Source organism: Dasypus novemcinctus, chromosome 3 (assembly GCF_030445035.2).
Source record: "Dasypus novemcinctus isolate mDasNov1 chromosome 3, mDasNov1.1.hap2, whole genome shotgun sequence".
In the NCBI taxonomy this organism is placed as follows: domain Eukaryota; kingdom Metazoa; phylum Chordata; class Mammalia; order Cingulata; family Dasypodidae; genus Dasypus; species Dasypus novemcinctus.
This window is the reverse complement of record NC_080675.1, coordinates 85,695,030-85,719,595: the sequence shown is the minus strand read 5'-3', so window position 1 is coordinate 85,719,595 and position 24,566 is coordinate 85,695,030. Positions and strand designations below refer to the sequence as shown.

The 24,566-nt window shown below is 35.9% G+C and overlaps 1 protein-coding gene across 2 annotated transcripts in view; it reads right to left on the bottom strand.

Moving 5' to 3' along the window:
* Positions 1-24,566, bottom strand: part of PRKD1 (protein kinase D1) — a 338,427-nt gene that overhangs the window by 34,155 nt on the left and 279,706 nt on the right. For both annotated transcript variants that reach the window (XM_058293627.2, XM_058293628.2), the window contains 7 exons: positions 22,930-23,134; positions 21,428-21,551; positions 19,852-19,929; positions 17,273-17,552; positions 16,117-16,169; positions 13,225-13,297; positions 10,409-10,515 (listed from right to left, as the gene is read on the bottom strand). In XM_058293627.2, coding sequence (XP_058149610.1) covers positions 10,409-10,515; positions 13,225-13,297; positions 16,117-16,169; positions 17,273-17,552; positions 19,852-19,929; positions 21,428-21,551; positions 22,930-23,134 — 920 coding nt within the window. The remainder of the gene's footprint in view (positions 1-10,408; positions 10,516-13,224; positions 13,298-16,116; positions 16,170-17,272; positions 17,553-19,851; positions 19,930-21,427; positions 21,552-22,929; positions 23,135-24,566) is intronic.

Sequence of the window (24,566 nt, the reverse complement as noted above, 5' to 3'; positions counted from 1 at the left end):
TATAACTTTTTTCCTTTCAATTCTGATTCTATTTACTTACATCTTCTCTTTTTTTCTTTGTTAGTCTAGGTAAATTTTTGTCAATTTTATTGATCTTCTCAAAGAACTAGCTTTTGGATTTTTAAATTTTCTCTCTCTTTTTTTGGTTCTCAATTTTATTTATTTCTGCTCTAATCATAATTATTTCTTTCCTTCTGCTTGGTTTGGGAAGGGTTTGCTGTTCTTTTTCTAATTTCCCAGTTGTTCAGTTAGATCTTTGATTTTGGTTCTTTCTTCTTTTTTAATATAAGTGTTTAGGGCTATAAATTTCCCTCTCAAGACTGGCTTGATGTCTTCCGTAAGTTTGGATAAGTTGTATTCTTGTTTTCATTAGTCTCACTATATTTACTAATTTCATTTGCAATTTCTTCTTTGATGCACTGGTTATTTAGGAGTGTGTTGTGCTGCCTTCACACATTTGAAAATTTACCTCTTTCCTGTCTATTATTGATTTCTAGTTTCATTCCATTATGATCTGAGAAGGTGCTCTGTGTAATTTCAGTCTTTTTATATTTATTGAGACCTGCTTTGTGACCTAACATGTGGTCTATCCTGGAGAAAGATCCATGGGCACTTGAGAAGAATGTATAATCTGCTGAGTTTGGGTGTAACATTCTGTATATGTCTGTGAGGTCTAGCTCATTTATCATATTGTTCAAGTTCTCTTTTCCTTTTTGATCTTATGTCTAGTTGTTTTATCTAATGACGTGTATGTTGAAGTCTCCAACAATGATTGTAGAGATGTCTATTTCTCACTTCATTTTGCCAGTTTGCCTCATGTATTTTGGGGCACCCTGGTAGGTGCATAGATATGATTATTATTTCTTCCCTTTTACTAATATATAAATGGGTTCTGTATCTCTTGTAACTTTTTTTGCATTTAAAGTCTGTTTTGTCCAATATTAGTATAGCTACTCTTACTCTTTTTTGGTTATTATTTGCATAGAGTATCTTTTTTCCAACTTTTTGCTTTCAGCTGGATCTAAGGTAAGTCTCTTGTAGGCAGCATATGGATAGCTCTTTTTTTTAATCCATTCTGTCAGCCTAAATCTTTTGATTGGAGACTTTAATCTAGTCACATTCAATGATATTACTGTAAATGTATTCTTGGCTTCCATCATATTATTCTTTGGTTTTCATATGTCATATCTTATTTTCATCTGTCTTTTTGCTCTTTTAGTTATCCTTTCTACTATTATTTCATCTATACTCTCCTCCAAGCCTCTCTTGTCTTTTTCTTTCAGGCACTAAGGCTTCCTTTAATACTTCCTGCAAAGGTGGATTCCTTTTTAAAAACTTTTAGTTTCTATATATTATTTTAAACTCCCCTTGATATTTGAAGGACAATTTTGCTTGACAATGAATTCTTGGCTGGTGTTTTTTTCTCTTTCAGTATTCTAATTGTATCATAATACTGTCTTCTCACCTCTATGGTTTCTGACAAGAAATCAGCATGAAGTCTTACTGGGCACCCCTTGTATATTATAGTTTGTTTCTCCTTTGCTCCTCTCAGAATTTTCTCTTTATCTTTGATGATTGACATTCTGAGTAGTACGTGTCTTGGAGTAGGTCTATGCGCATTTATTCTGATTAGGGTATGCTGTGCTTATTGGACATGTAAGTTCATTTCTTTTGTGAGAGCCTGGAAATTTTCATCTATTATTTCCTCAAATGCTCTTTCTGCCCCTTTTCCCTTCTCTTCTCCTTCTGGAGCTCCCATGACACTCATGTTGCTGTATTTCGTGTTATCATTCAACTCCCTGAGCCACTGCTCAATTTTTTTCACCCTTTTCTCTCTTTGCTCTTTTCTCCCTTCAATTTCAGCTGTTTTGTCTTCTGTATCATTTACCTTTCTCCTATCATTTCAAGTCTGCTGTTGTAAGACTCAAATATGGTTTTGATCTCACCTATCATGTTTTTCATTCCCATGAACCCTTTCACTTTTTACTCAGGTTTTCAAATTCTTTGTGTTCACTCAGTGTTTTCTTGATGTCCTTTCTCTTCAGCCATATTGTCTTTTAACTCATCAATTTGATATTGGAAATTTGTGTACATCTCATTGATTAGTTTTCTCAAATCCTGCATCTCTTTTGGGAATTTATTCCTTTTCTTGGGCCATTTTTTCCATTTTCTTAGTATGGCTTGTCATTTTTTGCTGATGTCTAGCCATCTGATTAGGGTGTTAAGTTTACTCATATGCTCTATTCTCTCTCTTTTGTAGGGTTTTAGTGGCTGGAGGCTGTGTGTTACTGCTGTTCTTTATTTCTTGGTTCAATCTGTTCTGGGTCTTTAGGGTTGCCCCTGTTAGTTGCTCAAATCTGGGCCCTGTACCCAGTAACAGGTTGCAGATCCCCTTCCTAGGGCCTTGTCATGAGAGGCTGTAAAGGCCAGAAAAGCATCTCTTATTTAACTTTTAATATCCTCATGTGCATTTCCTTGATCTGCAAGTAGGTGGTGATTTTTGGCACCCCTCTCAGTTCAATGCCCTATCAGAGTGTGTTTGCTGCAACATGGATGGATCAATGTGACAGAACTTCCTCTCTGAAGACCAAGAATTTCATAATTCAAACTTTCTCAGAGGCAGTTCTCCAACCTTTGCTGGCAGCCACCTTCCTTTTCCCAAGTAGGAAATAATTCCACTCCCCTCTGCATCCTCTGAGATTCAGGGCTCAACCAGCATCCTAATAGCTAGATGATTTAAGTCTATGGGACATATATTTAATGGGTATAGTGCTAATTATAGTAATGGGCAGAAGAATCATGTGTGGGAAAATTATAAATGAGTTTAACTCTGACACATTGGGGAAATAGGTTATCATTTATTACAGAAAGGGTGCCAATTTCCTGGGGTTTTCTGCCCTGCCTATAGTGTCTAGATGTCTCTAGACTCCTCAGGAGCATCCCAGCTTGAGGCACTATTTACCATGCCAGTCAGTGAGATCCTCCTGAGACGTGCATAAGCATAACCTATGGAATGACTTCCTTACTCACTTTGAAATCTTAGCCATAAAAACTCATTTGTATTTAATATTTCTTCCTTTTTTGTCTAGGTCTTTTTCTAAATGCATTGTTTGTTGGTGCTTGATAATAATCCCTTGGTGCCAGGAATCATGTCCCAGTCCAGGTTGTGGGACAGATGAGTTTATATGCTGAGTTTGGCTTAGAGAAAGGCCACATCTGAGCAACAAGGAGGCTTTCAGGAGGTAACAATATTTTACACAATGTATATTACTAGGTTAAGTTTCAGTTTCACAAGAACAAGCTTCATAAGTACAACCATCAATATCAAGGGCATCAGATAAACTTTCACAAGTAACTGTAATGCAAATATCATGTCAGGAGAATTTTTTATAATATTTTAGGACTTTTAGTCAGGAAATTTGAAAAATATAGACTTGTTTCTATTGTAGAAAATTATGTTAGGGGTACTAATAAAAAATTTCCAGTATAAAAACATGAAACAATGGGGTAGAATTCTGTTACAAAACTGGAATATAAAATTCAATTAAAAGAAAACCCAAATGTTGTGAAATGTACAATTATTCAAGAAGAATCTATTCATGTATTTTTTAAATGGTTGGAAGAGGTTACCAGATGTCTGTGGTTTTCAGACCCCAATAGATACATATAAAAGAGTGATATAACAGTTTTATTTTCAAATATCAATATTTTAATGCATTATAAAATTATCCCCTATATCTTTTAAAACTCTTTAAGCTTTTGATAAAATGACTATAGATGCAGTTTGAAAGCACACTAGCAGGTACAAAGTTTTCCAGAATTCTTTATGAGGGAAGTAAGGAATGAATGATTGAAGATCAGTCTCTTAAACTGATCTAGAGTTTTCTACTCATTTTTCAAAAAATATGTATTTTGTTGGAGGTGGTTCCTCAGCCTAGAAGGCCCTTCCATTATTTCTGTGGTTATCAAAATCCTTTGAATCCTTCAAGTTCTCAGCCATGCTTTAATTCTCTTTGAAGTTCTCCTTAGTTGCAAGTCCCTCGCCTCAATCAGAATCCATGGCTTCTTTCATGTTTCCATAGATAATGTGTCTTGTAGCTAATTGTATCTGACTGCCAAAATAGATTATAAACATCTTGAAGGGTATCATTTACTTTTATATGATCCAGAGGCCCAGTAAATGGCTTTGAATAAAGGAAGAAGTTGTTTTAGTTTGCCAAAGGGCTGTCAATGTAAAGTATAAGAAATGTGTTGGCTTTTATAAAGGATATTTATTTGGGGTAAAAGCTTACAGTTTCAAGGTCATGAAAAGTCCAACTTGAGGCACCAAAAGAGGTGCTTTCTCACCAAAGTAGGCTGCCACATGTTGAAGAAGTATGGTGGGTGATCTCTACCTGGTCTCTGCTTTCCCTTCCGAGCTTCCTCTCCCAAGCTCAGTTGCTCTGCTTACTTCCCAATTTCAGCTGCAAGCTGGCATAGGACTTGTCTCTTTCAGGTCCTCCTATATCAATCTCTGCTGTTTCGCTCTTTTCCCAAGTTCAGCTCTAAGCCATTAGGCATATAGCAGGGCTAGTCTCCTCTTGACCTGCTCTGTGGGCACAGTCTCTTGGGGGCTTCATGCTTCAGTAGTCCTCTCTCTCACATTGTAGAATCAAAAATATGCAGGCTTCCTGTTTTTTCCTGTCTGTCCATATGAGTTCATTTATATTAGACCCAGCAAGCGGGCAAGGACTCAACCTGAGTTGTGCCTCACTGAAGCAGTACAGTCAAAAGCCCTAAAGAAATCTTTTGCATAATCTAATCAAAGACTATCACACATAAAGGAATAGATTAGTTTACAAACATAATCTTTCTCTTTTTGGGATTCATAGAATAATCTCAAACTGCAACAGAAGTATTCAACAATACTGCTGAATTTTTAATATTTTTATTTATTAAAGCAAAAGGATCTTGCCTAATAAATTGGAAGAATGACCGCTAAACGGTCACAGTTATGTAAAGTATCTTGTGGAGAAAGACACTAAGATGAAGCATTTGGTTCTAAGTTGGCTGATTTGGGTTAAGAATAGCAGAGCAATGTTCTAAGGACAGAAATATGAAAATGAAGTGCCAGGGAAAAGTCAGAGCTCAAGAGATAAATTAAGGAATGGTCTATGAAGAGACAATAGATGACTCTCAAAATGGGTGACTTCATTCTGGGAATAAGTACCAAATTTGTATAAATCATTTAGATGAATGAAAGAGAAAGAAGTTCAGTAAGATAGTTGAAGAAACTAGCAGAGAAGAAGTAGGATCTGGAAAGTACAGAGGTAAAGTGAGGAGAGGGATAAAAAAAGAAGCCAATGATCAATGCATTTGAAGCTGGAGGTTATTCAGGTGGGATAAGAACAAAAAAAAACAGCCAGTGGGTGGTAGTTGAGCAAAGTTAGAAAACAAGGGTACTGCAAAAAGTGCATTATACATTTCCTTAAGAAAGACAGGGGATGCAGAAACCTAAGAGGAAAGAGAATAGAATATATGAATAAAAAATGGAAAAGGAGGCTTTAAACTAACCAGTCTTCAATCTTACAGGAAATCTAATAGCCTCCACCCCTGATTACATTAAAGGCTCAAGGCCATTGGTCCCTCTCCTTCTGCTCTGCTTGTCTATTCCCCACCCCCTACCCTTGCTGGTTGAGTCACCTGAGCAGACTGTACTTCCAGATGAGCCCTTATGGCACCCCTCTCTCTTTGGGACCTACAACAAAGTTCTAGCCATGAATGAGTTTTTTTACAAAAGTTATCTGAGGAGTGACATCAATATGGCAATGTAAGACAAACCCTGAAAAACCCTCCCCAGAGATTCAGCAAATTAAAGGACAAATCCCATTTGCTTATAACTCTGAAAGAATGTAGAAACTAGAGAAGGATTCCACAAGTACTGAATCAAAGAAAAATAAAAATATCAGGTAGGAACCTTTAGCCTCAGATCTACTGGTCTACTCCCTGTACCTTACTCGGCCCAGTGCTGGGGGAAAGCTGATCACACACCGTGGCCTGGATCCCACCCATCTCCCACTGGAACAGACTATAGAGCCCACAGCAGTGTGTTAGAATTTTATCCATATTTAGACACAACTACCCAAGTCCACAGAGATAGAAGGCAGAACACAAGCCTCTGAGGATTGCTTTATACCAAAGGACCCCAGGAAGAAAAAGGGGGAGAAAGAGAGAGAGATGGAGGGAGAGGGAGAGAGAGGGTGAGTTAAGAGGGGAGTGGGGGGGGGGAGGGAGAGAGAGAAAAAGAGAGAGAGAGAGAGAGAGAGAGAGAGAGACTACAGTAAAATCACAGCTGGAAAGTGTTGTGCTCACAGCAGTTTCTGTTGATTGGACCACTTAAATGCAAAACAGACTTTTCTAGAGTGATCCACTTTTCCAGATTTACCCAATCTGGCTCCCTGTGGCAGGATACCCTAATGGGGAAGAAACTGGAGGCAGAGAGGCCTCACAGAAAACAAAGAAAAGCTCAGGCTTTACAGGTGAATTCTACCAATCATTCCAAGAAGAATTAATACCAATCCTGATCAAACTCTTCCAAAAAATTGAAAAGGACGGAATGCTACCTAACTCATTCTATGAGGTCAACATCACCCCAAAATCAAAGCCAGATAAAGACACTACAAAAAAAGAAAATTACAGAATAATTTCTCTTATAAATATAGATGAAAAATCCCTCAACAAAATACTTGAAAATCTAATATAATAGCACATTAAAAAAATTATACACTATGATGAAGTGGGTTTTATCCCAGGTTTGCAGGGGTAGTTTAACATAAGAAAATAAATTAATATAATACACCATATTAGCAAAATGAAGGGAAAAAGACATGATCATGTTCATTTATACAGAAAATGCATTTGACAAAATCCAGCATCCTTCCTTAGTAAAAATACTTAGAAAAAAATAGGAATAGAATGAAACCTCCTCAACACGATAAGGACATGATAAAATCCACAGCTAACATCATATTCAATAGTGAAAGACTGAAAGCTTTCCGTCTAAAATCTGGAATAAGACAAGGATACTTACTGTTAATAAACAAGGTACTGGAAGTTTTAGCTGGAGCAATTCATTATGAAAAAGAAATAAAAGGCATTCAAATTGGAAAGGAAGAAATAAAAATTTCACTATTTGCAGATGACATGATCCTATATATAAAAAGTTCTGAACAATCTACAACAAAGCTACTAAAGCTAAAAAACAATGAAGCAAAGTTGGAGTGTATAAGATCAACATGCAAAAACTAACAGCATTTCTATATATTAGTAATGAGCAATCTAAGAAGGAAATCAAGAAAAAATTCCATTTACAATAACAACTAAAAGAATAAAAAATCTAGGGATACAGAAAAAGTCGAAGTAGATGAAACCCTAGGTACTGGTTCTCCTGAAGGCTATGGAGATCCACAGGGTATATAGTCATGGCAGATGGATTTGGAGCTCTGTGCCATGTCAGAGGCCCTACTTTGGAATTTGTGCTCCTTAGTGTGATGGAGTTGGACTCAGATGTGACCTTTCTACACATGCCTCTTCTGTCACTTTTACTGAACCTGTGGTTGGTGCTAGGGATGATCCATACTCAGGAGACTCGAATCTCTGGACTGCCCATGTGCCAGCTGGGCCCTGAGCCTCAGCAGAGTGGTGACTCCTACTCTCTGGTTCATTGGACTTATGCAGATCAGCTAACAGGGAGGTGAAGATGGTCAACCACCACAACAGGGAATCAAGAATGCCTACAACTGCAAGAAGAGGAATTGCATCCATCGTTCATGTGGAATCTAAGCTTCCTCTTGATCTAGAGGTGGAGAGGACATCACCATCCCAGGGTCCACAGAATGGAGGAATAAAATATGGACTAGAATAGACTGATATTCTACTATAAAACTATTGTGACTAGTAATAGAAGAAATTTTAACATCAAGGTGGAGAAAGTAGCCACAGTAGTTGTTGAGGGCAGGGAGAGGGTAGAAGAGATGTGATATGGGGGCATTCTTGGGATTTTGAGTTGTCCTTAATGATAGTGCAAGGTCAGATGCTGGACTTTTTATATCCTGCCATAATCCATTGAATGTACTGGGGGAGAGTGCAAACTACAGGATAAACTATTATCTGTGTAGTGCAGCAGAGCCCCAAAATGTGTTCACTGAGTGCGATGGGTATGCCACAGTGATGAGGGGGGTTGTTGGTGTGTGAAGAGTGGGGGTGGGGGGTGGGAGGTATACAGGAACCTCTTATATTTTTTAATGTAACATTTTTTGTGTGTGATGTATATATCTTCAAAAAAATACAATTTACAAAAATGATGTGGTGGGGGTAGGGAGTGGGTTATATGGGAACCTCTTATGTTTTTTGTTTTTTTATGTATTTTAATGTAACATTCCTTGTGATCTATTAACTTTAATAAAAAAAATCTAGGGATAAATTTATTCAAAGATGTAAAGGACTTTTTACAAAGAAAACATTGGTAAATCGGAGAAGACCTAAATAAATGGAAAGACATTCTGTGTTAATGGATTTGAAGACTAAATATTGTTAAGATGTGAATTCTCCCAAAATGCTGTACAGACTTAATGCAACCCCAATCAAAATTCCAACATCCTTCTTTACAGAAATGTAAAAGCCAATTATCAAATTTATATGAAAAGTAAGGGGCCTGAAATAGCCATAAGCATCTTGAAAAAGAAGAAGGAAGTTGGAAGACTAACACTTGACTTTAAAGCATACAAAACATTGCTAAATCGCAGAAGACCTAAATAAATGGAAAGACATTCTGTGTTCATGGATTTGAAGACTAAATATTGTTAAGATGTGAATTCTCCCAAAATCCTGTACAGACTTAATGCAACCCCAATCAAAATTCCAACATCCTTCTTTACAGAAATGTAAAAGCCAATTATCAAATTTATATGAAAGGTAAGGGGCATGAAATAGCCATGAGCATCTTGAAAAAGAAGGAAGTTGGAAGACTAACACTTGACTTTAAAGCATATTACAAAGCTACAGTGGTCAAAAGAGAATGATATTCACACAAGGACAGACATATTGACCAATGAAATTGAACTGAGAGTTCAGAAACAGAACCTCACATCCATGGCCAACTGATATTTGGCAAGGCTTCCAAGTTCACTCAATTGGGAAAAAATAATTTCTTCAACAAATGGTAATGGGAGAGTTGGATATCCAACTGCAAAAGAATGAAAGAGGACCCCCATCTCATACCATATGTAAAATTTAACTCAAAAGGGACCAAAGTCCTAAATGTAAGAACCAGGCTATAAAACTCCTAAATGGAAAGGTAGGGAAGCATCTTCAGGATCTTGCATTAGGCAATGGTTTCTTGGACTTTACACCCAGGGCACAAGCAATGAAAGAAAAAAAGAGATAAATGGGACCTCCTCAAAATGAAAAACTTTTGTGCATCAAAAGACTGGTCACAAAAGTAGAATGACAACCAATGGAATATTGAATTCCCATTCTGGGGAGCCCTGCTACATTTTCTCATAGAGTGGCAAGAATCCCTAGCCTATGTAGGCAGAAAACACTGTGATATCCTCTGCTTTACATTGTGGTCTAAAAGCACAAAAACTCCATCTTTAGAAATTCTGCATTCTTGAAAAGTCAAATGAAAATTGTTCAATAAAACTATGAATTAGAACATTATGAACAGTTTGTAAAATAAGGAAGAATTATGGCAGTTATATAAAAATGGGCATTTACTGATGGTCTAAATCATCTAGAATAGAGAGTTATATTGCCCACATTTAGCAAACAGTTGTTTAATTTTCCTTTAGTCTGCAGAAGCAGAGTTAATGGTGAAAAAGATTACATATACCACATAATAACTTTTACTAATACATTCTGGTTTTAAAAATGGAATATTATTAATGAGTGTATTTAAAGGCCATGCTCAATCTCAAAAGAAAGGCTTACAGTGAAAGATGAAGAGGACTTTACTAAATATCAAGATGATCCTATTCTCAGACTTACCTTACACATTTACCTGATATGTTGACAGTTATATATGTGATTCATATAATTATCCCAGCATAAAGGAGGAATGTTGATCAAGGCAAGGTCACTTATAATCTAAAACAAAATGTTCTCAGCATGTCAACTATGGGCACATGCTGAAACACTTCCAATTTCATGAGTATATCACAACCTACAATTAAATATATAGTAAAGAAAAATTGCTGCCTATTCCCAGGAAGGATACTACCTGGGTAACAGTTTGATGTTTGGCCTCTTTTTTTCAGTTACTTTAAAGTGTTCTTAAATACCTTTGTCTCAGATGTTTGGGTAAATTTTCTTTGTTTTGCAGAGATTAAGGAGGTGATCTTATCACACCAAATGAGAACTGAGGAAGTACCTGTAGAATTGCAACCTCATTCCGAAGCTGGCTTTCTTGTTTTGTTGGGAATCTTAATTTGTCAATGATTTTAATAGCTACATCTCTTCCCGTTTTACGATGTTTTCCTTTAAAATAAAAAAGGGAAACATTAGCACAATGTTATTAAATATCATCTATGTTAGAGAAAACCAAAATTGACAAAGACATTTATTGAAATTATAAAGATGTTTCACTGAATAAATTAACATTTCTGAAGAGCACTGGCTTACATCCATAAGGGTTTCATTTCTTAGTTCCATTATTCTAAGTCAAATATGTGGTTTAAAATTAGCCACAATTTAGAACACAAAATAATTGGGGCATTGAAAGCTATATGTATCAACATCCTGATGTTTTCTCATAAATAATTTATTTTTTAGAAACAAATAATTCCTGTATTAAGTTACTTAATACAGGAAATGATTGCCACCATCAAAAATGTACTCCTTAAGAAAGTATAATTTATTAATGTGTGTTATAGTTGAAAAGCTGAAGTATTGACTCTATCACTTACTAGCTGTGTGAATTTGAGCAAATCACTTATACTGAGATTTAATTTCTTCAAGTTATTGTAAGGAACAGATGAAATAAGATGTGTAATGTACATAAACGAAGTACCCAGATAACTATGATAGGCCCTTTATATGTGTTTCCTCCACTACCACATTGTCTTGCTATTGTTTCTCTACTTTCTCACCTCACTCTTTGCTCTTTGACTCACTGCAATATCTATTCCAAGTCAGCCATTTTACTGCAGTTGCTCTCATCAAGATTACATCTTCTTTTGTTTCTACTCTTCGGTCAATATAGTACTTGACTGCTCTTCTGTTCTCATCCCATGTGTGCTTAGTTTGACCTTTTCAGTTTTCCTTGGTGTGGCAGTTTGAGGTTACTTATGAATTCCAAAAAGAGAGATGATGTTTGCAAACACATCTATTCCTCTCGGTTTGATACCTTTTGATTGTATTAGATTCAGTTGAGATGTCTTTGATCAAATTATGTTAAGATTAGGGCTTTGATTTGATCACATCATTAGGGTGACTCAGAGTTGAGTTCCCACCCTGTTGGTGGGCTATATAAATGAACACTTAATCAAGAACACAGAAACAGATAAACAAGAAAAATATAGAAAGCTCCAAAGACACAGAAGAGGATCCTGTGGCCCCAGAAAGAGAGTTGAGCCACTTGCCTGATAGTTTACTGCTGACCTTGTGAAGAGACCAGAGTAGCTGAGCTCCAAAAGAAAATGAGCCCTGGGAAGAGAGGTGAACCCTATGCAAGCTACAGCTGAGATTGGAAGAAGTTAGATTCATGGAGTGTTAACAGGGAAGAGGAAGGCTGAACCCTTGCAGACCTTGCCCACCATCTTGCCTCAACATGAGGCAACATGAGAAAGTACCTCTTATGGTACCTTGAGTTGGACTCTTTACAACCTATAACTGTAAGCTTTTGCCCCAAATAAATACCCTTTATAAAAGTGAATGGATTTCTGGTACTTTGTATCAGCTCTCCTTTGGCTGACTAATACACTTGGGGAGGCTTCCTCCTATGTCTGCTCTTCCAGTGTTTGATGTTCCCAATTATCTGATGACTTCCTGGTCTCTCTAATCTCCTTTCTCACCATGGCCCCAACCCAATCCCCCACACTACATACAGTTGGTATATTTGCCATGCTCTATCCATCATGATTTTTATTTTTTGTATGCAATTATTACACTGTATAGCAAGAATGTGTCTAGGTCTTGGTCTCCCCTCTTATGCTGTTATACACTAGTAAATAGCACAATGGTTGCTAACTCATTAGTAAGTTTTCCATCAAAGATAATGATCATTAATTGTGATTATAAAGAATTCATTTTAAATTGTATAAAAGTGTGGGGCACTAGAATGATTCTATATTGCCCCAAAGTCATTTCAGCCTCTATCAGTTGTTTAAAAAAAAATCAGTTATATTTTAAAATGTGTTCTTTGTTTCCAACAAAAGTAGAATGCAAAAAAAAGAACATGAGAGTTTTATAACAATCAAGATTATTTTGCAAAATATAAAATAACTTAATTAGCTCTTAAATAAAAACACAATAACACATGATGGCAAGTAAAATTGGGTTTGGTAATGTGATTGATTATTTCAGAGTACTCCTATTTCATAAAAAAGATCATTTGTTAGTGAATATATTAAGGAACTGAAAGCAATGACAGATATCACTTATAGGGCAGGTAAACATTAATACTAAATGTTTTTTAAAGACTTGAAAAATGTGACTGATTGGGCTAGAATTTGAAACAACACAATTTAAAATAATAAATTCACCAAAGATCTTGACTTTAAGAAAACGAAATATTTAGTATTTCACTTCAAATTAAAACAAATTCCAACTTTAATGGAACAAAAATATTATTCAAATTATTAGAAAATAAATGAAAATTTTCCTTAATCACATGTATAAGTTCTATAGGGTTCTGATCAAATGTTTGAAAGAAAATGGAACTCATATGGTCATGAATTACAAGTTGTTTGCTTTCTCAGTATTTTGTATAAATGAACCAAAATGCTCCAGGACTATGCATAGAGATTGTCACAAGGAAGTAAAAGAAATTTTTCAGGAGTAGAAATTTTCTTTTTCAAAATGGAAATCGTAACCATTATGAAAGGAATTTTCAAAAAGGCAAAACACACAAAGAGATGTATGCAAATAGATCTTGACCTTGATATTTTTCTTGGAAATGTTACTTTTTGAAGTACAAATAGTTAAAAATTTAAAGCAAATGAAATTATTTAGTGAGAATTGACCTACCTCCATAAACAATTCCAAACTGCCCAGAACCGAGGACTTCATCTGGAAAGATCTGATATACTGTGCTGATGTCCTATGGATTCCAGTCCCATGAAAAACAAACATGAAGTGGAACAAAATATTAGTCTTCATAAATTATGATTTTATTTTATAAAATATATTTTTAATATTATTAAATATTTTAAGTATACAAAATAATTTAATATTAAATACTAGAAGAAATCTGCAATATGATTATAATATTCAAAGCATACTTATTAAATAATGCTATATTATAATGTGAAAACTTCTGACCCTAAGTGGCAGAGATTTTCTAATGTGCCATCAAATGTATCTCAACGGAGAAAAATGAAACTTAAAGCTCTACAATGACATCATTTACTATAAATATTCAAAAAGGGATTTGCTTATTAAGACGGCTATTTATAAATCTCAGGTTAAATAATCATGATTACTATTCTCATGTCTACGTTATTCTGAATTTCAACCACTTTACACTTTATGGCTAGAATGGTTATCCTGCTTTCCTTAATCAGTGACCCACATGCATATGAACTTAAACTGAAACAAGAGGTGGTGGTTAACCATGACTGAGCTGGAAACACTGCAAAAGGGTGAAAGTCCATTATGAATTCTTGTCCGCAATGTAGCTAAACTTTCATTTTCGTCATTTCTGGAGGTAACAAGTTCTAAACATCTATTCTTTTCTCTTTGAAATGAAAATTGCTGAATAAAGCAGTACGTTTTCATCTATGTTTTGCAGTCTGTGATCTGATGGCCATGTTCACAAAAATGTAACACATTACGTTTTGATTTTATACATTCCTATTCTATCCTATCCTGTTTTTTTGCCTATCTTCCATTCTTATATTCTTTGTCCTTTCAAAAAAAAAATGTCAAAAATCCTTCTACATTCAATCCTACCCTCACATATCCTTATCCACTTCTGTCTTTTCCTCTGCCTTTGACCTCCCCTCCTGGAGAAGCAACTACAAGGTGTCTCCAATCATTGATACCTTCAGAGTGTTCATGCAGTGAGTTCAATGTTATATGAAGACTATAAAATGGATCACATACCCATCCAATATGCTAGTTCAAGCTACTCCCTCTGATAAGTAATAGAGTCCTCTTTGGGCTTTCTCAAATAACTCAATGGCTGGACCCAGAATTTTCAGTAGACAGTAGTGGTCAAACATGTAAATGACTCCAAATAGCTATATGGAATTTCCCCCAAAGCCTACCAGGTAACGTCTATGTCCCATGGTCTTCTTAGGTGAAGCAAGATTTGCAAGAACATGCAGCTGTTTAGAAACCTTTGTGACTGACAACATGGAAATTCATCTAACCCTCACCATAAAGTTTACCTAATTCTCTTGAAATATTCTTTGGTTTAATGTTGACTTTATATTTATCTAGAACACATTGTAAAACTATACCAGCAATGAATACAGTTCTATGGAGTTTACACTTGAGAAAATAAACTTCGGTCAGTGGTAAGTAAGGCTGTAAACCGCTTTCTGTTGGTCACAGGTATTGTAGGCAAAATAGAATGAAAGGTCTGGGTCACAGAGATGTGATAGGAAAGGCCTGAATACTTTTTTGCTACTTGCTATAATGACAAAGTTTAACAAATGAAAACATGTGACAGAGTGTGTGAAAGTTTGAGATTATTTATGAATTCCAAGAAGAGAGATTATGTTCATAAACTGGTCTGTTCATCTGGGCATGATACTCTTTGACTGTATTAGATTCAGCTGAGATGTCTTTAAATTATGTTAAGATTTAACCACATCAGGGTGTAATATGGGTTGAGTTCCCGCCCCTTGGTAGGCTATGTAAATGGACACTCATTCAAGAAGATACACCGAAGACAGCACAGGAGGAAAGAGAGCACCGTTGACACAGAAAAGGAGAGATCTTGGTCATTTTGGTCCTGCCATGTGACAGTCTCAAGTAGCTAAAGGCCTGGGGAGAGCTGAGCCATTTGCCTGATAGTCTGCAGCTGAAGAGTCCAGAGCCCTGAGCAGCTGAGAAGGCCCAGAAAGAAATAAGCCCTCCAGCCGACAGCTGAGATTGGAAGAAGCTGAGCTCATGGAGCCTTAAGAAAAAGGGGAAGGCTGTACCCTAGCAAAGATCAGCAACCATCTTGCTCCAAAACATAGCAAGCAACTTTGGTGAGAAAATGCCTCTTATCGTGCCCTGAGCTGGACTCTTTAGTGTCTTGTAACTGTAAGCTTTTACCGCAAATAAATACCCTTTACAAAAGTCAACAGATTTCTGGTACTGTGCATCAGCACCCCTTTTGCTGACTAATACAGAATGTAAAATATTTCACAATATATCTGACTTCTAATTCTCAAAAACTGAGTGCAAAGGATGGAAATATATACAGGTGGCCAGGGGGTTATAATATGGACCCATAAAATCTGAATTATTAAGTTATCTTAGGGTGGTCTTGATATGTACATGTGACTGTAAGGTCATGCACAACTCCTTATATGACATTACTCTTAGATACCTAAGAAATGAGAACAGCTTCATGTTTGAACTACTTATGCTAATCAATGAATTTATTTTATTTTATTCAGTTTTGTTTAACACCAACCATACAATTCCAGATCAACCTGGGAAAACATGAGAAAAATCAGTGCTACATTGTAATTATCTATCTGAGAGGATTAATAGGTATTTGGTTCTGGGCTATAGTACAGTTTATGGAAGAGTCACTAAAAGAATCCATATAATGTAATGTGTCTAAAATCTTATGGAAGAAAATATCCAAATGGATCCTAAAAATGCAGAAATATTAAAATTTTAGATAAATATTTTATGATACTCTTATTTTCAAATAAAAGTAACATTATCCTAAGTTTATATTAAGTACATACTCACCACATTTTCTTGAATCTGGCAATTTGATACCGAAATACTCAGAGAAATTTCTCCTAGAAGAAACATACATACACACAGGAAGTCAGTGAGAGAGGTAATAGCAAAATAAGTCAACACATACCTACCAATCATGCCACTGAACCATTTTAAAATAAATCATAGCAACTGGGTTTTTTCTAAGTCAAATCTCTATTACAATATTACTTTCCTTTTAAAATTACAGATTCATTATATTCTTGGTTTTGAAAATATTTTATCAATTTAATATAATGTTAGACTGGGTTTCCAGCACTGACTCTGCCACTTCTTAGCTCTGATACGCAGGCAATTTAATCTCTCTAGGTTTTGGTTTCTTCACCTGGAAAATAGGCTAATCATTTAGGTCTACTTGTTGAGGTTGTTTTGGGATTAAAATAAAGAACTCATGCTTAGCACCAATGTAGACACAGTCTATTAATATCTGTGTCTACGTGGAGATAAATACATAAACACACAGTGAAGACCAACAAATAAAACACTAACGTAAAGAACAGAAGTTAATTCACTGACTTCATTATTTTGATAATTCTGAAATTTAGAATCTTACTTTTTTTTTTAACTGTCTAAAATTTATATTTTTCCTTCATTCTAAAGACTTGGTCCTGATTGCATTTCAGCAAAATCTATGCCATACTACTAATGAACAGATTTTCCCTAGGATAAATTTATCAAGAGTTACCGAGTACTCTGCACAGAGTACCGCATTAGGTGGTATGGGGGAAATATATTAATTCAGATTTGCAAATTAAAAGACTCTGATATTCCAGGTCAGGCTCAAGCTGGCTACATTAATTCTTTATGATTCAGAGAAATTATGATTGATATCTCAAGGATTCTGCTTTGGCACTAATTATACACAGATTTTACATGAATTTGTTAAAATTCTTAATATGAAATAAAGATAATAAAATAGAGTAATGTAAGGAGTGAAATTTCCTAGTATGTCCTAGTATGCTTGACAAGCAGCTTTTATTTAAAGAAGCTATTTCCCAAGTAAACGAAATCATTCCCAAGAAGGCTTTCTTCATTCTGTTCCCTGGAAAGACAGGACATAGATAGACTGTATCAGGGATAGGTAGACAAGTGTCATGCTATAGGTGAAAATGGGCAGACTCACTGTGCGAGTTCGTTCCTGAGCCCACAGACGGCCCCTTGGGGATGACGGGCATGAGGGCATGCTGGATCGCCATCTCCCACATTCTGGCCACGTCTGCACCAACTCCACTGGTGATGACACTATTATTTGGTGGTGGGCTGGAAGGATTGACCACATTTTCTCCCACGTAATACACTACATTTGCTGTAGTGATTTCAAAACAATGAGGATTGGCCCCATTAGGAGTCAAAGCTGAAGTTTTTGCTGGTTCCAGAGATAAAATTTCTGATAAAGGAATTTCCTATGGAAGAAAGAGTGTGCTAAATGCAGTTTATTAAAAACTTGTCAACCTTCAAAAAAAATTCATGCCAGGAACAGGCAAGAAATGACATTATGAATAACCACCATTTATTCAGAATGGCTTTATAAAACATATTACTACTCAGCAAAATAAAATAAACTTGACTATGTAAACTTACCATGTCATTTTTCTGGAAAAAAAACAAGTGATTTTCCCCTATATTCCCAAGACAAGAATAAATACGTTTAATAATAATGATTTTGAATTTCATAAAATCCAAGAATGGTAATGTAAATGGTAATTTTTCTGTGAGGTAGAATAACAGCACTTTTAAAGGCATTTGAGTATGCATGGCTATTTTTAATGATTCTTTAAGACACTGAAAATGAATCCTACAATTTAATTCTAAACATGTAACTATAATATAGCTAAGTGAATAGTCTTAGTGACAAATACAAGAGCAATTGCTTTACAAAGCAGTTGTTTTTTAAACTACTTGAAAAATTTTAAAAATGCCAATTGTCCTTCAGGAAGTATAGAGTTACTAAGAATTAACAACTTTTAAAATAAAAATTTTAATGAAAAATATTGAGGTTTCTTTCTTCTTTTAGATCTGTGTAAGTGGCTATAGATAATCAGATCAACTATCCCCAATTCTGCATTGCATTTGAAGGAAGAAAGGTTTACTGTTTTTGCTATGAATTATTTCAAATCCATTTTATTAAGTAACACATTATGCCACATCTATATTTAGTGTAGAAGGACACAACAAAAATTGCTGTCCATTTCTTCTCTAAAGGAAAATGCTCTGTATGGAAATTATCATGGAGAAATCATAAAATGCTTCTTAACCCCCACTGATGTGCTGCAAGGCCAAAGATGCAAGAAAATATGTAGAAACTGTCAGGAATTTACTGTTTGTTAATTTTTTGTGATTTCAAAATTTCTAGGTAAATCACACATTCCTGCTGAAAGTCTCAATTAAGCTCCCTCTCCCCATCCCATGAAGCCAGAAGTACTCCCCAGAAAAACATGAAATTTATAAGTGAATCACAAGGTTACAATCTGACAACCCAGAAATTTTTAAATTAAAGAAAAGAAAAAAATTATCTCTTGGAGCAAACACAGTAACAGTCATTACTGTTACTATGTATTCTGTGTTTTGTTTTTTTAAAGATACTTAGGTTACATAAATGACACATAGAAAATATAGGCGATTCCCATATGCCCCAATCCCTACCCCCTCACACTTCCCACATTAACAACATCCTTCATTAGTGTGGTACATTTATTACAATTGATGAACACATATTGGAGCACTGCCACTAATTGTACATTAAATTATAGTTTAAACTTTCCCCCACACAATTTTGTAAGTTATGATCAGATATATAATGGCTTGTATCTATCATTGCAATGTCATTCAGGACAACTCCAATGTCCCGAAAATGCCCCCATATTAAGTCTACTTTTCCACTTTCCTTCCTCTCAGAACCTCTGGTGGCCACTGCCTCCACATCAATGATACAAGTTTTTCCATTGCTAGAATAGCTATAAGTCTATAGTAGAATAACAGTAAGTCTACTGTAGTTCATCATTCATTTCCCAATCCTGAGGATCCTGGGATGTTGGTACCCACTCCGCCTCTGAGAGGGGGCTTAGATCCCGTGGGGCAGATGCATGGGACTATCTTGCTTGCAGTTGTAGACTCTCTGTTCCTTGGGATAGTCGTTGTCCATCATCATTTCCTGTTAGTTGTCCTGGGTGAATCCAATGAACTGGAGAGTAGGTATTGCAACCCTATTGAGATTCTGGGCCCAACTGGCACATGGAAAGCCCAAAGATTTAAACATCTTGGACATAAACCTATCAACTCTAGTGCTAACTACAGGTTCAAATATAAGGGGCAGAATGTGTACGGAAAACACAACTGAGCTCAACTCTCACACTGGGGAGCATAAATTCCAAAGTAGGGCCCACTGACAGGGCGCCAAACTCCTGAGCTGTTAGCCCTGCCTATAATGTCTGGATGTCTCCAGAACCCTCAGGAGCCCTGCTACTTGAGGCAGTATTTACTGTGGCAGTCAATAAGGTCCTGCTGAGATGTGCATAAGCGTAAACACATCTTAATGACCTCCTGACTCACTTTGAAGCTCTTAACCACATAAACTCATTTGTCTTTACCCTTTCCCCCTTTTGGTCAAGGTCTTTTTCCTATTCTTTGTTTCTGATACTCTACATTCTCACGAGAAAGCAAAACGGAGCATAAGATCCCAATCAAGAAAAAAGCCACCCTTACCTTGTAGTACCTGCTTCCTGTGTCATTTTGAAAGAGGGTAATGCATTTGCTATCCAATCTCCAATAGTGCCGTTTCCGCTGAAAGAGAATATTCAGGATCTTTTAAAACCTTAAAAAATATCCAAGACTAATATAATCGAAATGTTTTCCCAATGGAGGCATAGCATTTGATGGTGGGAAAAGCACAGGCTTTGAATCAAGCAGACCCATACTCAATTTCAGACTCTGGAAGTTGACTACTTAGCAAACATTCTGAGATAACTTTCCACATTACACCACAGAGTTATGAGTAATAAAGGAGATGATGTGGTAGCACCTAGTGCAGTTCCTGGCATTGAGTAAATGCACGGTAAAGAGGCGACACCATTTTAAAATTCATTTGAGTACCAGCTGAAGCTGGATTTGTAGTTTGTAATAAAATAAAAAGGTTTAACCAGAAATGTAGTGTCTACATATGCTCATTGTTTTAGAACCTAAGAAATGCCATGCTGACCTAGCCAGGTTTTCTGTCTTCCATTAGAGATAGAAGAATTTTTAATGTTACAACAGAGCCTGGGAATAATATGATTGATTGTAGAGTAAATTCCATGGCATCAACTAGGAAAGTCAGGGGAATATATCCAACAATTCTACCTTCTTGTAATCTCACTACAGATCTATCATTTTGATTTTGTGATTAGGTCCTTGTTCACTCTAAGTATGATTTTACATGATTTTTAAAGTGTGTGTGTGTTTTTCATCTTTTTAGACCCAAAGGTAAAATTATTATTGGTCCCTTCCACAATCACTCTTAGACCAGTTAAACAGATTAAATATACTTTAGGCACTTTGCACCATATCTGGGAAGCATTAAGTGGTGTTCAACTGAGTCCTACAATAAGACAAGTAACTCTCCAGCAGAGGTTGAGAATACAAATAGAGCAATTACGTCATAGGTGTCCAAAGAAATGATGGGGATATTATAAAAAGGAAGGGATGAGGGAAACGCTACCAGTGACTCAGAAATGATTAATTTAACTCTGAAACATGGATCACATTTTTTCTCTCACACAAATACACATTAGGAAAATCCGAAATATTGAGCAGACTCAGTAAATTGAAAAAATTAAAATGTATATGTGATCCTTTACCCAATAAAGTATAGAGTTCCTACAGTCCTCAACGGGTCAATTTATAAGTGAAATGATTTGTGGAATATATAATATTTACGTTGTTGCTTGCCTCCCTATAACGTAGTGTTTCATTTAAAATCCTGAATTGCAGAAGAGCATTGTGAAGCTGTAGCTTTCTTGACTGCAATAAACTGATAGGCAGGCACTCAAGTTCTTTGGAGATCATCTCAAGTAATAGATGTAAATGATTCTGTTTCCACAAAATTGCTTTCTGTATTTTTGTTCTAACTCAGTTGCTTGCTCAACTTCAGCTGAAACCCAGACACTTGTTACATGCTCCATCTGACTGGATCTCACGCTGTACTCAGGTATGCTCCAGGAAACCCAGATACCCCACAGTTCTCATGGAGCATTAGCAACACTGTCATTAAAGACAAGAGAAACTTGCTCACTGCGGATCTTACCAGCGTATCCTTGCTGGTGTAGTGGACCATCCAGCCTTCCTTCATCACAGTGCTGCTTTTCCTCTTGGTGTGTTTCACAGACTGCACAATTCTCATGAGTGGGATATTGTTGCTTGTTGATGGACTTGAAAAGTCAAAATATTTTAGAAGAGAAATGTTTTCTATACAGATCTTCTTTTCATGCATAAACCTTATTTGAGCTATTTCAAAGTGAAAGCCAAAAAATTCATATCCTATTTTTAGTGAAATGCATTGTTGGAGCATGAAGGTTCAGGACCCTGGTTACTCTGGAGTGATGGGCACTTGAAATGTACATTTCGGAAATCTGAGGCAGGAGAATAAGCACCTTACTTTGTGGTTGAACTATATGATGTTCAGTTTTCAGCTACATAACAGGTAGATTATTATTATGGTGTACTGAGGTCTTTGCACTCAGAATCACACATGAATGCTTATTTGCTTACTCATTACAGGAAAAATATTAATCATGTTCATATTATATAATCCAATGAGAATTTTAGTCTCTTTATATAGTTTCATAAAAACCAGAGTCTGTTGTTTAAACTGTCATTTAAATAACAATTGCTCATGGAATTATGCTGATCTTAAATCCTTTTTTCTTTCTCTTTCTTCTCTCTCTTTTCACACTCACCCCACAAAACCCTTAGTGATAACAAAATGCACATCTTCTAAAGACAGTTGGGGCATAAGACTAGTATTTTCCAGCATATTTAAAATGTTTATTATGCCAGGAAAAGGCATAATTTATTGTTAATGAATATGCCACTTGTAAAATGGACGTAAAGTTTCAATCTGCTTTATAATATAAATCAAAGGTTGGCAACCTTTTCCATAAATGGCTAGTGAATAAATACTTTAGGCTTTGTAGAGTACTTAACTCTGTCATTGTGGGGGAAAAGCAGCCACAGACAATATGAATGAGTGTGGCTACATTCCAAACACAACTTTATTACAAAACAGGTGGCAGGCTTGATTTGGCCTAGTGGCCACAGTTTGCCAACCCATGATATAAAAAATGGGAATCATCTAGTAATCAAAATGTATAAATAATTAAATCACAAATGTAAAATCACACATATTTCTGAAATGAAATCAAGAACAGTGAGGTGCAGACATAATGTGGTATTGCTAGGGGCCACCTATAAAATAGTACCTGCGATCTTTGTATTTTCATACAATGAACTTTGTATAAATATTAACTTAGCAGTAAACTTGTGGTTGACAAATATGAGTGTGCCTCATGTGTAAAAGCAAATGGGTCAATGCATGAGGCAAAGCTAGGAAAGGACGCAAACTATACTTTTCCATGGGAATCTAGACCTCTTAACACTAGTCTCTCTGACGGTGTACAACTCATTCATAAATAAACTGAACAGATACTTTGAATTTCTGTTATAATGGTAGAATGTCAAAGAGCTTTAGAAAGCTAATCGGATGTGGTGTTCCACTGTTTGCTTGAGGTCTGGCAGGGTCACCCTCACCTGATGGTTCTGTTGGAGTCCTCATGGTCCTGGTCTGGGTCCTGCATCTCTCCACTGTCATTCAGACATTCTGCCATCGCCATCTCAGCATCTTGGACCATTGCCTCTTCCATGTCATCGATGAGCCCACTGTTCCTTTCACTGTCATTGTCATCACTCCCTTCTTCCATGACCACATCAGACTCTGCCCCAGGGCTAAGCAATTCTAGAAAATTATTTTGCAGCCATGAAGATAAGCCTGGACTCCTAGAGCCAGGGCTTAAAATTAATTTAGGCAATGTGAGCAAATCCATTAGAAGCCCTAAAAAGTCACATGGAGAACAAATCTTTCCTTTCACTTTATTATTTGATTTTAGTTCAGAAGTTTCTGAATTTATGAGAGGATGAATATACAATTTTACAGGAAGATACGTGTTTTCTGTGCCCCTAAGCATAAGAACATGAAAAAGCATGGAAAGCTTTGGAAGGAAGTCAAGGGTAGGATAGGAGTAAAATGCAATTAGGCAAATTGATATCAGGTACATATGAGTAGGAAATGGGTCTGATTTTAGTAGCATACCTCTGGGGGGAAAATACATACATGAGAAGATGAGGGAAACCTTCTCATTAAAAAAAATAGATTCAGGGTCACTTATTCTTGCTATTGGAGTATTTTTTTTTAATTACAGATTTCAATATATTAAATTGGTCACATACCAGTAAGTTTTGAAGACCTAAGATATTCGATATTTGAAGTATATTGAACCCTGCCATTATACCTTTGATGCTAATGCAAGAAATCATGTACTAATGTAAAGTAATTTATTTTAAAGTTAGCCAATGAATCAATTAGTAACACTACACTGCTAAGCTTGGAAAATTCATATTTTACCAGATTTTTCTGACGGTATGTGAAAATGCAATTTCAAAGTAATCAACAATATCAAAAATTACACATTTCCACATGCTTATGGTTATCAAGTACACATTCACATACCCTGGCCCGAACAAAGTCAATATCATGTATTACAGAGGTGGGAAGAGTGCCAAGCTTTCAATTTCGTCAACTAATTCATTAATCTCCAAGACAGATACTAGTAAAGGAATGCTCTCCTGGAGTGCTCTCCCTTCTTCCAGGTACATATTTATGTTAGAGAGGAAAGTTGTAGAACAAAGACAATCACTTAATCTTCAGCTTTTTTAGCAACGAAATTGTTCACTGGTTCCTCTGTTTTTCTATAGTCATTATTCTTCCCAAATAAATAAAAAACCTGATACCAGATTGAAGTCAAAATCAGTCCACTATCTATGGAAAAAGTTAGACTGGTATACTGAAATCAAATACTTTGGGAGAGAACCATTATGAATATAATGTGAGAGAATATGTGAAGCTTTTTTTTTAAGGTTACAACAGTTTTCTTAGGAATCCTTCAAAGTTAACTTACACAGTAAGAGTTTTTATATAGGATATATATATTTTTTTAATTACCTGAATTAGAGTTGTTTTTATTGTTAAAGATGAAGATAAATAATCACAGATGATGGTGTCCAGTTGTTTGGTTATTAAGTAAGCACTGACCTGATTGTAACTGTGAAGGAATTTTGTAGATGGATTTACATCATTATTCAGTGACAGCATCTATGGCTGACAAAAGCCA